General features: G+C 41.5%; 1 protein-coding gene across 4 annotated transcripts in view; it reads left to right on the top strand.

The window, feature by feature from the left end:
* Nucleotides 1-23,482, top strand: part of CMIP (c-Maf inducing protein) — a 259,986-nt gene that overhangs the window by 197,287 nt on the left and 39,217 nt on the right. For all 4 annotated transcript variants that reach the window (XM_077454627.1, XM_077454636.1, XM_077454645.1 and 1 more), the window contains 3 exons: nucleotides 10,854-10,919; nucleotides 17,414-17,440; nucleotides 20,330-20,378. In XM_077454627.1, the coding sequence (XP_077310753.1) occupies nucleotides 10,854-10,919; nucleotides 17,414-17,440; nucleotides 20,330-20,378 (142 nt within the window). The remainder of the gene's footprint in view (nucleotides 1-10,853; nucleotides 10,920-17,413; nucleotides 17,441-20,329; nucleotides 20,379-23,482) is intronic.

Genomic DNA, 23,482 nt, shown 5'->3' with positions numbered 1-23,482 from the left:
GTCATGTCCAGTCTATATAGCTGTTGTGTGTGCGTTTCTGTTAAATGAGGTGATTTCTGAGAAACAAGAAGCTAGAAATCGGTTCTGAAAGGGAAATTGCGCAAGTCTATGGGATTTTGGTTCAGAACTGTCACGTCTTTCGACAACAGAGGAAATGAGGTCACGATTGCTAAAGGGTCAGGCTCGACTTTATGTTAAAACCACATGGACGCAAGTACATTGTGTTCCATGCAGTTATTGTCAGGAGAAAGACTATGTATTAACGGGACAGATTATCTTGATTATTACACAACAGGAAGCAGCCTTTGTCACAAATGGCTCACAATAATAGGCAATGTCCAAACTGTACCAAATGTGCTGACTTGTTCTTGAAAATAGACATAATTGTCCATCTGTCTATTTATCTTTTATGTTATGTGTCGCTTTATTGGAAACATTGGTAAGACTAATAGTGAATTATGTGCCCCTTTTGTAACATATTAACATTTAATGCTGCATTCCAGTTAAATTGCCAAATGTTGCCTGGAAATGCATACAGGGGCACGGTCAAGGTGCCCCGGAAATGTGATTCTCCTCCTGGCTTTGCTTGTGTAGACTAGATTACCCTGATGTTTAATATCATCTGGATGTTGGTACCATAACCTGTGGTCCTGAACCCATGGATTATCTAGTGAGCCTATCAGAGTCTTTCTTCAGTGTAATCTTCAGATATTGTCCCATTTAGGTACTGTCCTCCGAACCACTGATCCTTACCTTGCTGTTGCTGCCCATCACTCTTTACTCCATTGCAGCCTTCACTAAAACCCCCTCAGGCCTTGCAATTAGTTGCTAGATTATTATTATACAGGATTTATATAGTACAGTTTGCGCAGCGCTTTACAACATGAAGGCAAACAGTGTAGTTACAATATAATTCAATACAGGAGGAATCAGACGAGATCCGAGCACTGTCACATGGGAGGAGGTCACATGTGCCCTTATACCTGGAAGTGACAGGTATTTTTGCCAGGGGGTGCTCTCATACCCGGAAGTAACAGGTATTTTTTGTTTTGCCAGGGGGTGCTCCCATACCCGGAATTAACGGGTATTTTTGTTTTGCCAGGGGGGCTCTCATACCTGGAAGTAACGGGTATTTTTGTTTTGCCAGGGGGTGCTCTCATACCCGGAAGTAACAGGTATTTTTGTTTTGCCAGGGGGTGCTCTCATACCCGGAAGTAACAGGTATTTTTGTTTTGCCAGGGGGTGCTCTCATACCCGGAAGTAACAGGTATTTTTGTTCTGCCAGGGGGTGCCCTCATACCCGGAATTAACAGGTATTTTTGTTTTGCCAGGGGGTGCTCTCATACCCGGAAGTAACAGGTATTTTTGTTTTGCCAGGGGGTGCTCTCATACCCGGAAGTAACAGGTATTTTTGTTTTGCCAGGGGGTGCTCTCATACCCGGAAGTAACAGGTATTTTTGTTCTGCCAGGGGGTGCCCTCATACCCGGAATTAACAGGTATTTTTGTTTTGCCAGGGGGTGCCCTCATACCCGGAATTAACAGGTATTTTTGTTTTGCCAGGGGGTGCTCTCATACCCGGAATTAACGGGTATTTTTGTTTTGCCAGGGGGTGCTCTCATACCTGGAAGTAACAGGCATTTTTGTTTTGCCAGGGGGTGCTCTCATACCCGGAAGTAACAGGTATTTTTGTTTTGCCAGGGGGTGCTCTCATACCCAGAAGTAGCAGGTATTTTTGTTTTGCCAGGGGGTGTTCTCATACCCAGAAGTAACAGGTATTTTTGTTTTGCTAGGGGTTGCTCTCATACCTGGAAGTGATGGGTATTTTTGAGCAATTTATTGGGTTGGGGTGGGGGGGGGGGGGTGCTGAGAAGTTGAGTACCAGTGGATCAGGCAAGCTTTTTGCACAAAAACTGTTAATTTATGCCATGAGCTGGTAAAGTGACAGTGTCTGTTTAATAAAGATTAATGAATTCTAGTGGGGCACACCTTTTATCCATCAGGAATGCATTATTTAAAGTGGTTGTATAGTCAAAATTTTAACTTTTAGCTACAGGTAAACCTATAAGGCTAATCTGTAGGTAAAAAAATATCTCCTAAACCTGTATGGTTTAGGAGATATTCCCCTCGCAATGAGCCGCTGACTGCAGCGGCGCATGCGCACAGGGGATTCTTGGGTGAAAGCCCGGCAGATGCCGGACCTTGCTGGAAAGAAGTCTACCGCGGGAATGCCCACGGGAGTGATGACATTGTGGCTCTGGCCACTCACAGCAGCGGAGCCGCGATACCCGGAAGACACCCTGAGGGAACATGTCAGCTCCCTCAGCGTGGATCGGGTGAGATGTTGGGGCCTCGTTCTAAGGTAAGTATTTACTAGCTCATTATGCCTTTTGCCTTACAGGGGTATATAAAAAAAAAGTATCAGCTGGTATACAACCGCTTTAAAACCACATTACGTATCGGGACAGACTATAGACCACAGTCTTGCCACTCAGTCCCCTGTGAGATATAATGGAAGTTTGTGGGCAGTTACATGCTCTAATATCTGTCCATTAATACTTTTTCCTTTGCTCAGTTTTTCCCACCTTTTTTCCTTTTCCCCTGTTCTCACCCTTCTCTCTGTCCTGCTCTGACATTGACCATAAATTCAAATATAATAATTTAATTGGGCACTTTGTTCAAATGTCTGTTTTCTGTCTCCTTATTTTTTTCTCTCCTTTCTTCTTTTTTTTTTTACTTTTCACTGTGTTTTTATAACGGAATCTTGACAATATGAAAATTCACTGGTGTGATTAGGATTAGACTTTTAATCCCCACAAAGGGCATCATTTTGTCAAGAAAAAATACATAAATCCTGTATAATAATAATAAATGTATTAAAGGCCAAACCTAAACTCTTTTCATAGATTAGTTGCCTAGACTAGAGCTTGGAGTGTTTTATCTCAGAGCTAAAATATTGCTTTTCAACTATTGGCAGGACACCAAGACAAAGAAGTGAAGCCTGGGAGCTCTATCACCTACGTACAGTTGTGCTCATAAGTTTACATACCCTGCCAGAATTTATGATTTCTTGCCCATTTTTCAGAGAATATGAATGATGGCACAAAAACTTTTCTTTCACCCATGGTTAGTGTTTGGCTGAAGCCATTTATTATCAATCAACGGTGTTTATTCTTTTTAAATCATAATGGCAACAGAAACTACACAAATGACCCTGATCAAAACTTTACATACCCCAGTTCTTAATACCATGTATTGCCCCCTTTAACATCAATCACAGTTTGAAGTCTTTTGTGATATTTGTTGATGAGGCTCTTCATCTTCTCAGATGGTAAAGCTGCCCATTCCTCTTGGCAAAAAGCCTCCAGTTCCTGTAAATTCTTGGGCCGTCTTGCATGAACTGCACGTTTGAGATCTCCCCAGAGTGGCTCAATAATATTGAGGTCAGGAGACTGAGATGGCCACTCCAGAACCTTCACTTTATTCTGCTGTAGCCAATGAGGGGTCAACTTGGCCTTGTGTTTTGTATCATCGTCATGTTAGAATGTTCAAGTACCTCCCAAGCTCAGCTTCCTGGCTAATGAATGCAAATGTTCCTCCAGTACTTTTTGAGGACATACTGCATTCATCTTGCCATCAGTTTTGACCAAATTTCCTGTGTCTTTGTAGCTCACACATTTCCAAAACATCAGCGATCCACCTCCGTGTTTCACAGTAGGAATGGTGTACCTTTCATCATAAGCCTTGTTTACTCCTCTCCAAATGGAGTGCTTATGGTTGTGGCCAAAAGGCTCAATTTTGGTCATATCACTCCAAATGACTTTGTGCCAGAAGGTTTCAGGCTTGTCTCTGTACTGTTTGGCGTATTGTAAGCGGGATACTTTGTGGCATTTGCTCAGTAATGGCTTTCTTCTGGCGACTCGACCATGCAGCTTATCTTTCTTCAAGTGCCTCCTTATTGTGCATCTTGAAATGGCCACACGACATGTTTTCAGAGAGTCCTGTAATTCACCTGAAGTTATTTGTGGGTTTTCCTTTGCATCCCAAACAATTTTCTGTTCATGAAATGGCGGTTGTGGCTGAAATTTTAGTTGGTCTACCTGACCGTGGTTTGGTTTCAACAGAACCCCTCATTTACCACTTCTTAATTAGAGTTTGAACATTGCTGATTGGCCTTTTCAATTCCTCGGATATCTTTTAAATCCCGTTCCTGTTTATACAGTTCAACTACCTTTTCCTGCAGATCCTTTGACAATTCTTTTGCTTTCCCCATGACTCAGAATCCAGAAACGTCAGTGCAGCACTGGATGAAAGATGCAAGGGTTTTTTCAGGAGTCCAGAAACTCATTGACCTTTCATACACAAACGAATTACAAGCAAACAGGTTACAGGTGAGGATGGTTACCTTTTAATAGCCATTCAAACCCCTTTGTGTCAACTTGTGTGCATGTTATAAGACCAAAATCACCAGGGTATGTAAACTTTTGATCAGGATCATTTGGGTAGGTACGCACACTTTTAAGTTACACATTTTCCAGTACTGTGCGCATTTGTTTTTGGGTTTTAAAGTCTTCTTATTAATGTTTTCACCCGGCTAGCACAACTTTAAACCAAAATTCACCATTTAGTCTTGTTCAATTCCACACTGGCAGTCTAAGACCAGGCTTTTTCTGGCACTTTTTGTTTACAAGTTTAAATCTGTATTTTTTGCTAGAAAATTACTTTTAACTCCCAAACATTATACTTTTTTTTTTTTTAGCAGAGACCCTAGGGAATAAAATGGCGATGTGCCATTTTTTTTATGTCGCACGGTATCTGTGCAGCGGTTTTTGGAATGCAATTTTTTGGGGATAAAATATGCTTTAATGGATTGGAAAAAAAAACACCACAATATAATACCCCAAATTTTTGGTAAAATGTGAAAGATGTTACGACGAGTAAAAAGATGCTCAACATATCATGATTTAAAACTGCGCAAGCTCTTGGAATGGTGACAAACTATGGTACTTTAAGATCTCAATATTCATCGCTATAAAACGCATTAACAGGTTACCTGCTTAGAGATACAGAGAAGTTCTAGTGCTAAAATTATTGCTCTTGCTCTAACGTTTGTGGCAATACCTCACATGTGTGGTGCAAACACCGTTTATGCATGCGTGCGTGACTTACGAATGCGTTTGCTTCTGCTTACAAGCACAGAGGGATGGGGCGCTTTAATTTTTTTTTTTTTGCTTATTTATTTTAAGTGTTATTTTTATACTGTCCCTTTTTAATTATTTTTTTTATATAACTTTTATTTCTATTACAACGCATGTAAACAACTCTTCTATAGAAACAAGGATGGCAGATCCTCTTTGTGGAGTTATCATGGGTCAAAAAGACCCAAAATCTCTTTTTTACCTTTAAAAGAAAAAGATAAAAAAAAAACGAAAAAATATTTTTACTTCCACTCTGGAACAGACGTGACATCATGATGTCACTCCAGTCCTCCAAGGCCATATAGGCAATCAAAGATGTCTTTGATCACCTCTGGGACCAGCCGACTGCACCGTCGGATCGTTTCATGGATGAGTAAGCCCGAGAACCGCTGGCGAAAACATCCCCTCCCTCCGCTTATAAAAAAATAAAAATACCAGGGTTTTGGCTGGTAGCTCTATGACACCAGTAAACCACTTCAAAGCCGTAGTGTATATATACGTACTGCGGTCTTAGAGTGGTTAAGATAAACATGGCTCTACTCGGTAAGCCTTACTGCCCCAATTGGTGATATGTTCACCAATGTTAGCCACCATACCCAGGGGCGGACTGGCAACTCATGAGGCCCCGGGCAATAGGAGATTATGGGGCCACACAGTGTACACACAAACACACACAGTATACACACACACACACACATACAATATACAATATACACACACATACAATACACACACACACACACACACACACACACACACACACACACACACACACACACACACACACACTGAAAAGGTACTGGAGAGGCGGGGCAGCTATAATCTTGGTATTTTTAAAAAGAAAAACACAGATTTGTACATGCTGTCCTTGGTTTTATTGAGGCTGGCAACCCTGATGGGGCCCTCGGGCAGTGCCCGAATGGTCAGTCCGCCCCTGACCATATTTATAGAAGACCAGCTTGTGATGCCATCTTCCAATGCCAACTCAAAAACTAAGATATCGGTTTGATGGCGCTAAGCTTCAATAAATGTTTCCGGTTTGTGCCTGGAAACATCTAGGTGATAGTAGTGTAATCCTCTAGGTGTGGCTGGATAATTGGCTCTGGAGTTGCTGGAGGTGGGAAATTGGTCAACGTTCATTAAGGTGGCCATTTTCATCCAAATCTCCAATTATTCATAAACGTGGATATATAATAAAAAAAGCATAGTTAGTTAAATATTCAGCTTGTGTAATTATAGGGAAAAGATAATAAAAAAAAAATCTTCTAAAAATGGGTATACTGTATTGGTCCAGTGGCTTGGTCACGTGATCCATCCTAAAGCATCTTTTGGTCTTTTTGATGAATAAGCTTGTTGGGAATTGACATCTGAAAGTTAGTCGGGTGTTAGGTGGTGACCTTTCCTGAATACTCTCTGACTGGACAAATCTGACACTTATTGTGATGCTAGACCCCAGAAAACCACAGACATAGACCACAAAACCAGTGACCCAACATGACCTTGTGAGAATCCCACACCAGCCTAGCATCTAGTCATTTAGTTTTGGTCACGACTAGCTGTTTGACTAATGTAGAATTTCTATAATTTCATAAGACAGTAAGTTTTGTTTGACTGCATTGAGCCTTTATTTTCACTTTTATCAAGATTCTTCGTTCCCTTCAATGCTAGCATTACACAAACTGAGAATCTGTGCAACCAGAAACCTCGCTGTGTACGCAAGCATCGTGTTTTTTTTTTTTTTGTTTTTTTTTATAGTCTAGCAGTAGCAATATTGTTACAAAGTATTTTACGGCTATCTTTGTCTGGCACACAAGCGCACTGTGGTCTGATGCCATGCCAGTAATTTACAGGAATCTCAAACAACACAGTACAGTATCTCATTCCCCCTAGTGTCATTATTACCGACTCTGTTTTCATTTAGTGGCTGCAGTGAATACTGGTTGCGTCATGAAGATCGAGTTAGGCTGATGACAGCTGGGGAATTGTTAGTGTTTCTTTAACAGTCTGTGTTTTCTATGCATATTTGCAATGTTACTATACAATAATGTATTATTCAGTGCATTCCAAACTCAGCAGGATTTTTGTAAAATAGGATAATCATTTGGCATTCTTATTGCCCAACACACACACGAATGGGCTGTCCTTTCATACTCTTTCACGCTCATTGTCAGCAATCACGGTAAATGATTTTGGAAATTAAAGCAGAAGTTCAAGCAGGCAGCTAAATACACAGTTGGGGGAGAAAAAAATAAATAAAATTTAATATATATATATATATATATATATATATATATATATATATATATATATATATATATATATATATATATATATATATATACACACACACACACACACACACACACACACACACACACACACACACACACACACACACACACACACACACACACACACACACACACACCCCCCCCGATCAGCCATAACATCATGGCCCCCTTTTGCTAAAACAGCCCTGACCCATTGAGGCATGGACACTAAAGTAACATCCACATGAATGGCAGGACCAAGGGTTTCCCAGCAGAACATTGCCCAAAGCATCACCCTGCCTCTGCCGACTTGCCTTATTCCGCATCCTGGTGCCATCTCTAACCCAGATAAGTGACGCACAAGCACCCGGCCTTCCACATGATGTAAAAGAAAATGTGATTCATCAGACCAGGCCACCTTCTTCTGTTGCTCCGTAGTCCAGTTCTGATGTTCATGTGACCATTGTAGAAGCTTTTGGCTGTGGACATGGGTCACCATGAGCTTCACAGCCCCATACACAACAAACTGCGACGCCCATTTTTTTTTCTACTTTCACCACATCAACTTCATGGACAACATGTTCACTTGCTGCCTAATACATCCCACCAATTTTCAGATGCCATTGTAATGAGATATTCCCTTATGTATGTATGTGTGTGTGTGTGTGTATATATATATATATATATATATATATATATATATCTATTATATATAAAATCTTTTTTTATTTTATTTATATGTGTGTGTGTGTGTGTGTATATATATATATATATTATATATATATATATATATATATATATATATATATATATATATATACACACATATATACATTTTTATTATTTATTTATTTTTTCTGCCAAAATATTTGTAACTCTGATAAGCCAGTTTTGCAGTTCTGTGTTATACACACACACCTTCTAAGCAACATAGCTAGTATGGTGATGCCATGGGTGTGCACCTCAAAGCTCAAACACATATATGTGTATATATACTGATAGTCAGTAGAGCAGTGGACGGTGTCAGTATTTGTAGTATTCAATTTTTTATTATTTTTTTTACAATTTTATTTTATTTTTTAGCCCCTTTAGGGGGCTTTGGTTAAATATCAGGGGTTTAAACAGGGGGAATCTGCGCCACATGGTGTGATTAGGGCATGCCCAGACACACCTGGCACACGCTGTGCACATACCTGTGGGTGACACCACTGTTGGAGTACAGCAGCTTTCTTTGTCACCTGTCCATTTATACACTATGCTAGGATTCTCCCTGTACTGTCCTGTTCCTTTAAGCTGCTTAAAGATACCTTTCCATCTCGCTTTCAGTTTCTAAAACTACAACATATTTTAAAATGTTCAATACAGTTCAGTTGGCACACAGTAAATAAACTCCAACTGATTTCTACTGTACTGGATTATGGGATGATAATATGAAGACAGATTTCAGGCAGTCGTACTAGTGTTTCTAGGTTAGAGCTTAATTTTCTTTTTATCTGCTTGGAATTCCACTTTAGGCTGGGTTCACACATGATTCGCATGCGGCTCACAGTATGGGTCCAGTGCATCCCTGTTCTCTTGTTTCAGGGACGAATCAGGCCCGAATTTTTGCCTGAATTCGGACCTAAAACTGAACCAAAGATGAACAGGACCCCTGTGCAAGCCGCTCCGCGGCCACCACGGAGTTGTATGAACTGGCTCCATTGAGAGCCAGGCACAGTCTCCTGTCACGCGAATTGGATGTAGGTAAACCTACATCCAATTCGCATAAGTTTGAACCCAGTCTTAAACCCAAAAAGTGCTCTTTAAAGCAGGATGTTACTTATCAATAGAAAGTCTTGTGACTAAACCTATTTCCTTTAAGGCCCACGACGCACGATCAGAAAATCAGACGCAAATACCACTTTCGAAGCGATCGCCAGATAATCTGAGTTATTATTGCACAGCTTTCATCCGAAATTATCTTTTTCTCATACAATATCAGATGCGATTTTCGTTTAATCCGTACAGACTTTGTCCAGTTTTCACTTCTGAATTTTTTTCTGTCATACGAGAACTTTCGTACTTTTAGTAACCTTCTTTATATATATATATATATATATATATATATATATATATATATGTATATATATATATATATATATATATATATATATATATATATATAATAATGAGATTAGCATGCAAAAAAAAAAACGGACGCTCATTCATCCAATAATCTCATTGTGTGTACCAAGCTTAAGTTTCTGTTCCATGCCATAGCTATCAGTTTCTGCTCTCCGAGGGTTATGTTTGTTCTGACCTGAACTGATAAGAGGGTGTGCTTCTTTTTTGCAGCCAATTAAATTACAGCTTTTATTTCTACAGTGAAATCCCATCTATGGGTAAACCTCAACCTCCTACCAGCAGTTTCAGGGCCAGTTTACTTTTTTGATTTGCGCTTTTTGTGTTTATGTGCGTCACGTTAGGACAGCCTATTATTGAAATGAATGGGCTGCCAACACAATGTTATGTGCTGAAAAGCAGATCTTTTCCTTTTCACTAATGCGCTAATTGGGGTACCATTGAAACTGAATGGCATTGCAACGTATGTTAGGTGTGTTGCTGCACATGAGATGCGAGCATTGGTGTACATAGCCTATTGCATTAGGCATGCACACCGGAGCACAAACACACATGCACGTAAATCAGCAGAGCAGTGGGTGGTGATAGTTTTTTTTTGTTTTGTTTTTATTTTTTACAACATTCTTTTTTTAATATCGTTTTACAATATTTTTAGGAGCCCCATTGGGGGGGCTTTGGTGAAATATCGGGGATCTAAACAGACCCCTAAAGTCTTTTGAGACAGAGAAAGGGACTGAGGACAGAGCTTCCCCAGTCCCTTTCTCTACAAGCTTAACTCCACTGGACAGTGAACTAATGGGACATGCTCTGTGCTGGGCGGCTTCCTGTTCATTCACAAACTGGAGCAAGGTAAACACAGTTTACTATGCTTCAGTTAAGAATGAACACAGGAGTAACCAGTACAGATCACTCACTGTCTTCATTCCAAAGAAGGGGGGCGGTAAATACAATATTTTCTGGCCCCTTCCCCGCTCTCCATGCTGATACATCCCCCGCAGCAGCCAGCGGGAGAGGAGAGAATCTGGCAGCACTGCAGGGGTGGAAATGGGAAATCGACACTGCACAGGATGATTATGGTGTGCCCAGGCACACCCGGCACGCGCTGTGCACCTATGAGTGAGAGCGTTACTGCAATGTGAAAGTCTGAATGAACCACTTTAATGTTAATATAGATGAATATTAATGGACACAAATTAAATGAAGATATGTTCCCTGATTTTGACTTATAGTAAAATTGCTCACAACCCCACTTGATTTGTTTTGCAGGTCCAATTATGATGACTGGAGGCCAGCTCTGGCAAGTTTGCTGCAACCCATCCCATTTCCCAAAGAGTGAGTACAGAGCCATGGTGCTTATATTGTGTATGTTTGAAAGCAAAGAGGTTTACTTTGTTGGTAATCAATTTTTTATATCACATCATATAAAATGTTTGCTTCATTTTTTTTTTATTTGCTGTGATTACAATAGGAAATTATTTGTGTAGAGAACGTAGAAGTAACATCCACAGCTGTCAAGGAGCAGCCTGTTGAAACCTGAAAAGTGTTGACAGGAATTCTATTTGCCCCCCCGAGTCTTTAAAAAAAAAATTCTGTCTTGTGTTGCTGTTTTACATTTTCCCTTCCTTTCCTTTCTGATTGTTGTCACCAGCACAGTAAATGAGAGGGAATCTCCTTAACAGCACCCAATGTTATGGTGCTAAAGGAAGAGCGGACTATGGTTGCATCGGAACGCAAGGCACAGTCATCCTACAGACTATTCCTCCAGCCCCATACAAAGACATGGACCTACTTTTATGGGCCTGGAGGAAGTAAACCATGGACTTCAAGTGTGGTGCTTTGCCGCACTTGTGTTCCATTGAGATCTAAAAATCCATCTGCCACAGGATGCATTGCAACGGCCATCATTGGTGTAATTTCTGCAGACTGTTCCTCCATCTCCATACATAGCTACATACAGTTATATAGTTAGTCTGGTTGAAAAAAGACACATGTCTGTCTAGTTCAACCCAAAGAGAAGAAAAAAAAAAGGTCCAGACCTACCGATATGGAGCTGGAGAAAGTAGACTATGGACTGCAAGTGTGGTGACATCACGGCACTTGTACTCTATTGAGATCTACTCGTTCTTTTGCCGTGGGAAAGCGTTGCTACTCTGATCAGTGTATCCTTGGTGTGCAGTGCAATGCAGAGTATTACTCCAGTGCCATATATAGGTACGAATTTACCGTTAAGGGGCTGAAGGTAGTAAACCATGGGCTATAAGTGTGGTGACATTACCACGCTTGCACTCCATTGAGATCTACAAATCCCTCTGCTGGGGTGAAAGATGAAACATAGTCTTCTATTCACAGGATTTATGAATGAATGAAGCGACTGTGCAGGCAAAGCCATGCACAAAGCTATGCACAGCTACGTTAAATTCAAATGAAAACAGGGTGCCTCATGAAGAAGCACCCCACAATTCTGATTAGTGGAGGAGTGGTTTGAGGGTTGGGGTGGGAGAATGTGAACATATTTAATGTTACACCCTTAAATATGGGGGAAACCTGGTCAGAGAAGTGGACTCCTCTTTTAAAGTGATAGAAAAATAACAATTAAAATAACAAATATGTTGCACTGAGCAGCCTGGATCCTCCTCTTCTCAGGTCCCTCTTCTGTGCTCTTGACCCCTCCCTCCTGTTGAGTGTCCCCACAGCAAGCAGCTTGCTATGGGGGCACCCAAGCTGAGCCACAGCTCCCTGTATTTATTCAAACACGGAGTTGTTTGACTAACTGACTTTGACAGCAACAAAAGCCAATGGTGCTGCTGCTGTGTCTCAGCCAATCAGGAGGGAGAGTCTCGGGCGGCCGAGACACTCATGGACATCGCTGGACGAAGATGGGGCTCAGGTAAGTATTAGGGAGGCTGCCTCAACAGAAAGGCTTAATGCAATAAGATAAAAAAAAAAAAAACTTCTGCCTTTACAATTCTTTTAAAGAACTGCTATTTCAGAACATACTGTCATGACACGTCATAGGCTGGCTAAAGATTATGCACTTTTCCTTCCTTCATTCATGGGTTGAAGGGGAGAAAGGTGGCAATTACCCCATCAGCACAGTTAATGTTAATGGGGGAATCCACCCCACTGCACTATTGCATTTTGAAAGTAGGAGGTTTCCCTACCGTCAGAATACAATGATCAATGCTGGCGGCTATAGCGCCAGCAGTGGTCACATAACAAAAAACCTGACAGGCTGGTTGTACTGAAGTCAATTAATAGATTGACTTCAGTACAACCAGCCTGCCCAAAAATGGATCAAAATCCGCCCACTTCCTGCTGAAAAAGGCAAATTTTCAGCTTGAGGCCTTTTACAGCGTGCAAAGTGTGTTACCTTGGTGTATAATATGAATGTCCCAAGCCATATTTAATAATCACCCAGCAGGTTATATAGAGCACGTTTACATGTTTTGATAGAGAAGAAGCTGCTGTGTTAGCTATGGAACAGCCTGGGTCCTTGAGGATCTGACTAATGAGCGTTTGTGTTAGAAAAAAAAAAATACACACCGGAGAGAATAAAAATTATCAACCGTAATAGCCCCATTTATCAACCTTCTGCTCCCAGGAGGTTCTCTTAGTTTGTATGTGGATCATCCCCTGCATAGGAGTTAAAGTTGCTGGCTTTGAAAACAGACTGGCGTCATTAAACCAAATGTGTCTTTTAGTAGCTCTCATAGGAATGCATTATTCCACTGCCAATGATGCAACCTAGCTTGCAGGGTGACCCATAATTGCTTTGTCACTCTCATTAATGGAGATGTGACCAGGGCTTAATTAAGTCACTTGGGTTCTCTGGCAAAACAAAAGTATGTGACAGAAGAAAGTTTAAATGGGTGTTTGTTTGCGGTCAGAGCTTCATAACAGAATGGAATAAACAGACTAAAATAGGTCAGGTCACCTGACAGTAAATTTCCATACATGTGACGTTCAAAGTGTTTTATAGCTTGATTTTTATTTTTTTTATGTAAAATATCTCCAACGCCTTCTCTCTACCGCGTCCCAGACTAAGTATATGGCATTTTTAAAGCATTTTTTAGTTTTTTTTCTTGATAGTGTTTATTTTTCTTTTTATTGGCTAAGTAACTAAATGTGTCCCTTTTATATTTTGACAACACATCCTAGTAAGGCCTCATGTACACTGCTGCTGGTAAACCAGGGGTGCCCAACCAGTGGCCCGGGGGCCACATGTGGCCCGCGGAGCCCTCTGATGTGGCCCGCAACCTCCTGCTCTGAGATAGAATAGAAAGAATACTGTTATTAAAGGTTTATTTTATTTATTACTAAAATCAGTGTATATATGGGCATATCTTTTCTGCGGTGGTTACTGGGCTGCTTTCAAACTGATCCGCAGGTGCAGAGCAATTTACCCGCAGGTTACCTGCACTGAGCCATAGACTTCTATTATTACCTGCAGGTTACCTGCACTGAGCCATAGACTTCTATTATTACCTGCGAGATTGGTGAGCTTTATGAAAGTGCACCAAACCTGCAGAATATAATAGAAGTCTATTGCAAACTGCAGGAAAGCCAAAGGTTCACTGCGTTGCACACATGGTCCGGGTAAACCACAGCGTATCAGTGTGAAAGTAGCCTTTCACACGGTCAGTCTGACAGTCCCACCAATTGGACCCTCCATTCACCTCTAAGTAGTGGCAGACATAAACAGACTTGTGTTCTTCCTCCAATACGATCCGCTAAAAAGTATCGTGGGCTGTGTCCCTGTCCACTCTCCGAATGCAGAGTGGACACGGACATGCCACCCACCCGCTCCGTTCATTGTGGCCCGCGACCGGTTACCAAGTCACTTAAGTGGCCCTCGCTCTTCAAAAGGTTGGGCACCCCTGTGGTAAACGGATGTTTAGGAGTAGTTGGGCATTTTTTTCAACTGCCCCTGAACTCTCCTCTGTTATCTTATCAGTACATGTAAACAGGGTTGTTTATACATAGCTCCCAACGGTCCCTGATTTCGAGGGACTGTCCCTTATTTGGAGCAATGTCCCTCATTCCCCCTCATTTGTCCCTCATTTTGGTCCAATCTATATAGTTCTATATAAAATGCACTTTTTATCTTTCAAAAGGTGTTTCCCAGTGCTAAACCTTTCATCCAAATTCTAAATTGCTGCATTTGTACATTTTAAAAGCCAACATAAAGGAATAGTAGTGTTAAAAAAAAAAAAAAAGCCCCTGTGGATTTTATTAACCTTTCTTTGGTTAATTCTCCTTTAAGGGGGTGTGGCAGGAGGCGTGTCCTATGCCTACATACGTTTGGTAGTAGGTGTCCCTCATTCCCATCTGAAAATGTTGGGAGGTATGTGTTTATAGTCGTTTCTAGGCAATTGAGTTTAGAGGCTTTTTTTGGAACCCAAAAAAATGCATTCAGAAGTTGTGTTTAGAGGCATTTCAAGCGCTAAACGCGTTTAGGCGTGTTTTGGGCTAGAAATGTTTTTAAAGGCAAACTTTTATTATAACTTTTATTTAACTTATTACTTTTGAGCCTGGAAAATTCTAAAAACACAGCAAAAACTCAATTATCACTGCCCGCAAGCTTGATATAACACGTGATATTCCCCTCATCAGCCAACTATGCTGTACAATACACAACTTGCATTATTTGACGCTGAAGTTGAGTGACCAACAGACGTTCCTCATGTTGGTGTCCATGTGAACTAGACGGGGTCTAACCTTTTCCAAGAGGACGTCAAAGGTGGCGATTGACATACATGTGTGTAAAATTAAAAGATTTCTTTGGGACGTAGCTGAACATACATATTAGAAAAGTATCCTGTGGACACGCGTTGAGCCATCAATGGATGTGTCCAGTAGTGATGAACTCTGGTCCTCTCACGCAACTTTTTTTTAGGGCTTTCTAATCATAACCAAAAAATAATAATTTATTTAGAATTCTACACACTGATGGAACTTGAGGTACGACTAGTGACACTAATATCTTATACTTTTTTAAATACATTTTTTATGTTTTTTTATTTTTATTTTTTGTGTATACTTTGAAGGAGAGTTCCTAAAACTGTTGCACACAGAATCTGGTGCAGCTGTGCATAGTAACCAATCAGCTTCTAGGTTTTATTTTATTTAAGTGATACTAAAGTCTCGTTTTATTTTTTCCGTTAACCACTTTAATGCCAGACACTTACACCCCCTTCCTGCTCAAGTCAATTTTCAGCTTTCAGCGCTATCGCACTTTGAATGACAATTGCGCGGTCATACTACACTGTACCCAAACTATTTTTTTTTATCATTTTGTTCCCACAAATAGAGCTTTCTTTTGGTGGTATTTGATCACTGCTGTGGTTTTTATTTTTTGTGCAACTAATAAAAAAATAAAAAATAAAGTTGAAAAAAAAAAGATTTTCATTGTTTCCGTTATAAAAGTTTGTAAATAAGTAAGTTTTCTCCTTCACTGGCGGGCACTGATGAGGCTGCACTGGTGGGCACTGATGAGGCTGCACTGGTGGGCACTGATGAGGCTGCACTGGTGGGCACTGATGAGGCTGCACTGGTGGGCACTGATGAGGCTGCACTGGCGGGCACTGATGAGGCTGCACTGATAGGTGGCACTGGTATGCACAACTGATGGGCATTCATAGGCGGCACTGATGGGCACTTATAAGTGGGTACTTATGCGTGGGCACTGCTGGTCACTGATAGATGGGCACTGGTCACTGATAGTTGGGTAGGGATGGACACTGATGGGTGGCACTGATGGGCATCACTGATAGGGAGACATCTGGCAAGCATTAATAATAGGCGCTGACTGGCACCATTTTTAGGCACTGACTGGCATATTTTAGGCACTGGCTGTCATCCCTGGTGGCCATGGGTGGCATGCCTGGTCATCCATCTGTGGTGTCCATCTCTGGTGGTCCAGTGTGGGGATCCGCGGGGGGCTGCGCTGGTAATCAGTGCAGACCCCCCTGTCAGGAGAGCCGCCGATCGGCTCTCCTCTACTCGCGTCTGTCATGTGCGAGTGAGGAAAAGCTGATACATGGCTTTTCCTGTTTACACTGTGATCAGCCGTTATTGGACACAGCTGATCACGTGGCAAAGAGCCTCCATCAGATCGACACGCCTCACCACAGCGGGCCCCTTTAAAAAAAGAAAGAAACAATATTTTAAAATTTATATAAAAATATTTTAAAAGAGGAGTTTAAGAACAGATCTCATATAGATCTCTAAGCTCACTGTAAATCCAAGGTTTATCCTGTGTTGAGCCCTGATGATGTGGAAGTGGTGTTGCGCAAAATGCGTTGGATGCTTTCATTACATATTTACCAACAATTTAAATTATATTGGGATTCTTTCATCTGTTTTTTTTTTTTTCTGCCACTCTTTTGTTAATTTCCACAGTTAGAGATTGTAACCCCTCACTTTACTAGTTCTTGCTGCCCCCCCCCCCCCCCAAAAACACTTCCTGTCCTTGGGAGCCCCTGGCCACCGGGACAAGAAGTGGGGTTAAACCTTCCTAACAGCAACACAAACAGAAATGTAAAAAACCTGAAATATTGTCAATTCTTGCTTGAAAATGGAGAGATATCTTTCAGGTCATTGCTCTTTCTCACACATCGTCAATACAACAGTGTTGGCTATCCTTGTGTGTGTCTCAGAGCTGTGGAACCCTTCAGCCATATTGACAGTGGGGATACCTTTAGAGTTACTGGTGTATTTCATCTCTATCGATATCATTTTAGCTTTTACTTTTGTTTTATGAATCTCTGTTTAGCAGTTTTAACCTAATGTGTGTGTTTGCTTCTTTTCTTTTTTTTTTTTTGCAGAGCTCTTGCCCATGAAACATTTACGAAGTAAGTATAAAATTGAGATCTGATCTAATTTATGAATGAGAATCTGCTGAACTAGGGCTTTGCTTTTAAATGATGCCACATGACTAAAAGGAGACCCCCTTTCTCCCTCAACTGATTATGGGCTTTGTAATTAAAACATTAAAAGTAAAGCTGTCTCTAGCCTGGGCAATTTAGACAGAGCATGTATTGAAAAATAAAGTGAACAGTCAATGGGTTATCTTCCTTGAACAGAGCTTGCCAAAATAATCTAAAGATATAGGCATCTGAAGTGTTAGGCAATTATTAACTTTTACTTTGAAGTAGGCTTGATCTTGCCTGTTGCTGCCTCCTAAACCTCTCTATTGGTTAATCAGACTGTGGATACATTTATAGGCAATTCTTAACTTTGGCTTGAAAAGGTGGGCTTAATCTTGCCTGTTGCTGTGTCTCCTAAACCCCCCTATTGATTCATCATATTGCAGATAAAGTTATAGGCAATTCTAAACTTTAGCTTGAAAAGGTGGTCTTGATCTTGCCTGTTGCTGCCTCCTAAACCTCCCTACTGGTTATTGAGACTCTGGATAAAGTTATAGGCCAGTGATGGCGAACCTTGGCACCCCAGATGTTTTGGAACTACGTTTCCCATGATTCTCAACTACACTGCAGAGTGCATGAGAATCATGGGAAATGTAGTTCCAAAACATCTTGGGTGCCATGGTTCACCATCACTGTTATAGGCAGTTTTCAACTTTAGCTTAAAAAAGGTAGACTTCATCTTGCCTGTTGCTGTCTCGTAAACTTCCTTATTGGTTAATTGGGCGTCAGAAAACTATATAGGCAATTTTGCCACTTTTTCTTTAAAAGGTTGGCTTGATCTTGCATGCTGCTGCCTCATAAACCTCCCTATTGGATACTTGGATTGTGGATCATATTGAAGGCCCAACAGGGAGGTCTGGATGATGGAAAGGGCAGGGTCAAATTAAACTTTTACTAGACTATTGAATATTTGAATGTAACTTCAGCTGTCTATATGTTTAGCTCAGCTAATGTTTTCTAATCTAAAAATGTCACCTCTGTTTAGGCATTCTTTCTTAAAGTGTTACTAAACCCACAACAGTAAAATCAGTCTGTATATGCAGTAAAGCATGCTTGTTATACTCACGGTGGAACCTAAGGGGTTAATTCTATACATTGTGTAAAAAGGCTGTTTGATCCTGTTTTCTCTGATCCTCCCCTTCTTCAACAGTCCCCTACTGTAGTGGGTTTAGTGACACTTTAACTACACAGGTAACAGGGCAACAACTGTTATTATTTTGGGTCCCTATAGCCTACAAAGTTTGATGAATGATAGGGGGACTAGCAGATTATTAGTAAGTTAATTCTATCTATAGCCTGTCTGTGGTTAGGCCAGATCTAGGTGGATTGTGCCATCTCTATACAATCTTCTTGAGGTTTACCAACAACTGCATAGCGCAAAGACTTTCCTAAAAAATCACTTTTATTTATGTGCTATCAGGTGGGCATTGGCACTATATAGTTTGTAGCATGTGTGGCCAGATTTGGCATCAAAGAAGATATTGTTGGCCAATGTACTAAAATCAAGCTAAAATGTATGTCTGGCCAAAAAAAATAAAAAAGAACATATTTAGTATTCCTCTGCAACATATTGACATTTTCCCATGTTGTGTGAGATTTCACTGTCCTGTTTGAGCAGATAACACCATGCCTCTGCTGTACTGAACTTCCAAGCAGTATCAGCCCTGCTTAAGCTCTACCTGTTGGACTGCAGAACACCACCCTACTTATGGTATGGGGAAGGGGAGGTGTTCTGTAGTCCATCAGGTAGAGCTCACACAGGGCTGATACTGCTTGGGAGTTCAGTGCAGCAGAGACGCTGTACCTGATTTAGTAAAGCCTCTTCCTATTGCAAGGAAAATTTCACTTCTCTTGTTAAGTGTGGGAAAAATTACCTTTGCAAAGCATAATTTATCCCGTGCAATAAAAAGTTATTAAAAAATAAAAATAAACAGTTTTTTGCTTGCATATGATTAAATGATGGAAGTCACCACAGCTTCACCTCATTCACTGAGCTAGGTGAAAATTTCCTTGCAGAGTGAACAGCCTTTACATCTTTAGTAAATAAACCCAACTAGGGGACGTTAGGAACTCATTGCTCAGATATACACTTTAAATAAGATCCATTGCATTGTACAAGCTTTGGGACTGCGGCGTAAAGCGCCTTTGAGAGGATGCTGTGTTAAGAAGGCAATAGAGTATGCAATTTTATTTCATGCGACCATGGGTTGCAGGGAAAAAAAATGCTTGATACCCCTATCAACACATTTAATGTTGATGGGGGGAATCCCTCCCACTGAGCCATTGTGTTCTCCTGGTGGGGGGGGGGGGGGGAGGGGTGCAGAGCAGTCCTGGCCGGAAGAATACAGTGATTTCTGTTAGCAGCTATAGTCGCTGGCAAAAGTTGCATGCTAAAAGTCCGGCATGCTGGTTGTACCAAAGTCAATCGAGGCAACTTGGCTGCAATCAGCCTGCCCATAGATGGACTGAATCTCGGTCAGTCCCTGCTTAACCTGGCCAAGATTCAATCCATCTATGGCCAGCTTGAGACTGGTGGCGTGAATGGAGGAAGCCTGCTGGAGTCAGGAATAAGGTATTACATCAAAGCCCTGCACCCCTAAAGTAAACAAGCCTTTAACCATTGCAGTGCAGGGGGAAGCCCATTACAAGGGTAGGTTTTGTATAACTCCCAGAGTTCAGCTTTAAACACTTTGGCTTCTCTGATTAAATTTTTTGTTACATTCAGTGACCCAGGCCATGTCTGTATAATCGCTGCAAAACTTCCCAGCTGAGCTTACCAACTAACCTGTGTGTTTTCTCATCCTGTCCATGCAGGGAGCTGAAATACGTCATTCAGAGATTTGCAGAGGACCCCAGGCAAGAGGTAAGAATTTCCCCTGGGGGGAAAGAATAGTACAGAGAAAGAAATGACTTATCTCGTTAAAGGTTATTGTGCTGCTAAGAGAAAGGAGCTTGTTTTTGCTTTGCATTTATTATCAAAGTTGTTATAGACAGCTAATTAGCTGGGTAATACCATTTAAAAATATATTGGAAATGTATGTATATCTGGTCAGAGCTTGAAACAATCATCATTATGTAATAGAGATATAAACACACTCCACTAAAAAGTGATTTTTTTTTTTTTTTTAGTTAAAGGTGGGGCCTGGTGGGCTGAGTAAGCCTTGGCTTCCTTTATGTGTTGGATACCCCAACAATGAGTGCTCTATTTTTAAAATTCTTGTCGCTCTGGGCGTTTTGGATGTTCTCCCTCATTTTTGAGTGTTCCAGCATCTGTTGTGTTCCAGTGTCTCCGGTTGTGTTCCAGTGTCTCCGGTTGTGTTCCAGTGTCTCCGGTTGTGTTCCAGTGTCTCCGGTTGTGTTCCAGTGTCTCCTGTTGTGTTCCAGTGTCTCCTGTGTCTCTGGTTGTGTTCCAGTGTCTCTGGTTGTGTTCCAGTGTCTCCTGTTGTGTCCCAGTGTCTCCTGTTGTGTCCCAGTGTCTCCTGTTGTGTCCCAGTGTCTCCTGTTGTGTCCCAGTGTCTCCTTCTGCGTTCCACCGTCCCCTTCTGCGTTCCACCGTCCCCTTCTGCGTTCCACCGTCCCCTTCTGCGTTCCACCGTCCCCTTCTGCGTTCCACCGTCCCCTTCTGCGTTCCACCGTCCCCTTCTGCGTTCCACCGTCCCCTTCTGCGTTCCACTTTCCCCTTCTGCGTTCCACCGTCCCCTTCTGCGTTCCACCGTCCCCTTCTGCGTTCCACCGTCCCCTTCTGCGTTCCACCGTCCCCTTCTGCGTTCCACCGTCCCCTTCTGCGTTCCACCGTCCCCTTCTGCGTTCCACCGTCCCCTTCTGCGTTCCACCGTCCCCTGCTGCGTTCCACCGTCCCCTGCTGCGTTCCACCGTCCCCTGCTGCGTTCCACCGTCCCCTGCTGCGTTCCACCGTCCCCTGCTGCGTTCCACCGCCCCTTGCTGTGTGCCAGTGTCTTTGGCTGTGTTCCAATGTCTTGTGTTTCATTATCTTCTATTGCTTCCTCCTAAGAATAAAATCAATAAAAAATACCCAGCAGAGAGACAGGGGCCTTCATAATAGCAGTGAAGAAATCTTATCTATAGACTCCCTAAGGGATAGTGTAGGTTGAACTCTCCAAGATCTACCAAAAAGAGAAATATCAGTTTGGATGGAATGATCCTATGAATTATAATCCAGCACCTACCACCTTTACAAGCCATGTTCAGGCTACACCACATCTATTATATTATTTCATTGGAATTACTAACAGGAAGTCAGTTGTGTGTCAGAAAATAACATCAGGATGAGACAATAATCTTTATTATCTTCTGCTAGTTTGAGGTGAATCCAGCACAAAGAAAAGCAATGACATTTCATGCACTCTATATTTCTTTTTTCTGCGTAAAGGAAGTGAACGGCTATCATCTGACTTCTGGCCATTTCCTTGTGGTTCAGGTTAGGTCATACTACATGCTAACACCGCCACTACTTAAGTTTAAAGTGATTGTAAACCTCTAAACTGAAAAATGAACAAAGCATATCCCTAAATAGCATGTACTCCATCTAAAGCACCTAGTGTGTTTCCCATCTGCTTTCTCTTCCTCTGCTATCTGTATTGGTGACTTCTGACAGGTTATGTGGAAAACACAGAATGCCTAGGGACAACCCGGCCCCCGGACCAGCACACAGACAGTGATTGATAGTCTCAGCTGTGCATGTTTCCCTATGAGACTGTGTAGAGGGTGGTGTGTGCTTTCCCTCCACTCAGGTCTCAGATTAAACTGAACTTCCTGCTCTATGCTGTGGAGGGTGTCGCCTATCCAGGCTTGTAAACCATCTCCAGCCTACAGAATAGTGGATGTAGACCAAATGGAAGCCTACCCATGCTCTCTAAAAGCCTCACTCCCATAACATCTGTTCTTTCATCCAACTCCATAGGTCTGGGCAATGTATGCTGCAACCCTGCCTTAGACTTCCCCCATTCTCACGTGTTTCACTCTTGTGTGAGCTAGAATAAGTAATCCTAACCAGGGCTGGAAGGTTCTTTGTCCAGTTGAATGCGTTTGTACCAAAGACCAGACGTTGTGGGAGTGCGGAGATTTGTCTTCCATATATGTAGAATAGTAAGGCCCCATGTACATGGGACACTGCTAAACGTATGTTCAGAGGTGGTTGGATGCTTTTTTCAATTGCCCCTGAACTCATTCAATCTTATCCTATGTGAACGTGTACAAAGTCTCGTTTATTGCCATTTTTAGCCAGTTGCGTTTAACAGCGTTTCTATGAAAGCAAAAAAATTGGTTCAGACACAAAGATTTCCAAATGCCAAACGTGACTAAAAGCAGTAACCCGTGTTTAGCCTATAGCCATTTTTGGCCATTTAAAAAAAAAAAATTCTATATACAGTGTCTTGATCCCAAACATACAGCAAAATCTACAAAGGAATGGTTCACAAATAAACGTATCCAGGTGTTAGAATGGCCAAGTCAAAGTCCAGACCTGAATCCAATCGAGAATCTGTGGAAAGAGCTGAAAACTGCTGTTCACAAACGCTCTCCATCCAACCTCACTGAGCTCGAGCTGTTTTGCAAGGAAGAATGGGCAAGAATTTCAGTCTCTCGATGTGCAAAACTGATAGAGACATACCCCAAGCGACTTGCAGCTGTAATCGCAGCAAAAGGTGGCTCTACAAAGTATTAACGCAAGGGGGCTGAATAATTTTGCACGCCCCACTTTTAATTTTTTTTATTAGTTAAAAAAGTTTCAAAATCCAATAGATTTCGTTCCACTTCACAATTGTGTCCCACTTGTTGGTGATTCTTCACAAAAAATAAAAATTTTATATCTTTATGTTTGAAGCCTGAAATGTGGCAAAAGGTTGAAAAGTTCAAAGGGGCCGAATACTTTCGCAAGGCACTGTGTGTATGTATATATATATATATATATATATATATATATATATATATATTTATTTATTTATTTTT

Source organism: Lithobates pipiens, unplaced genomic scaffold, assembly GCF_037356315.1.
Source record: "Lithobates pipiens isolate NorthernLeopardFrog02 unplaced genomic scaffold, aLitPip1_a1.2 Scaffold_10, whole genome shotgun sequence".
In the NCBI taxonomy this organism is placed as follows: domain Eukaryota; kingdom Metazoa; phylum Chordata; class Amphibia; order Anura; family Ranidae; genus Lithobates; species Lithobates pipiens.
Note: the sequence above shows the minus strand (reverse complement) of the source record. Positions and strands in the feature narration are given on the sequence as shown.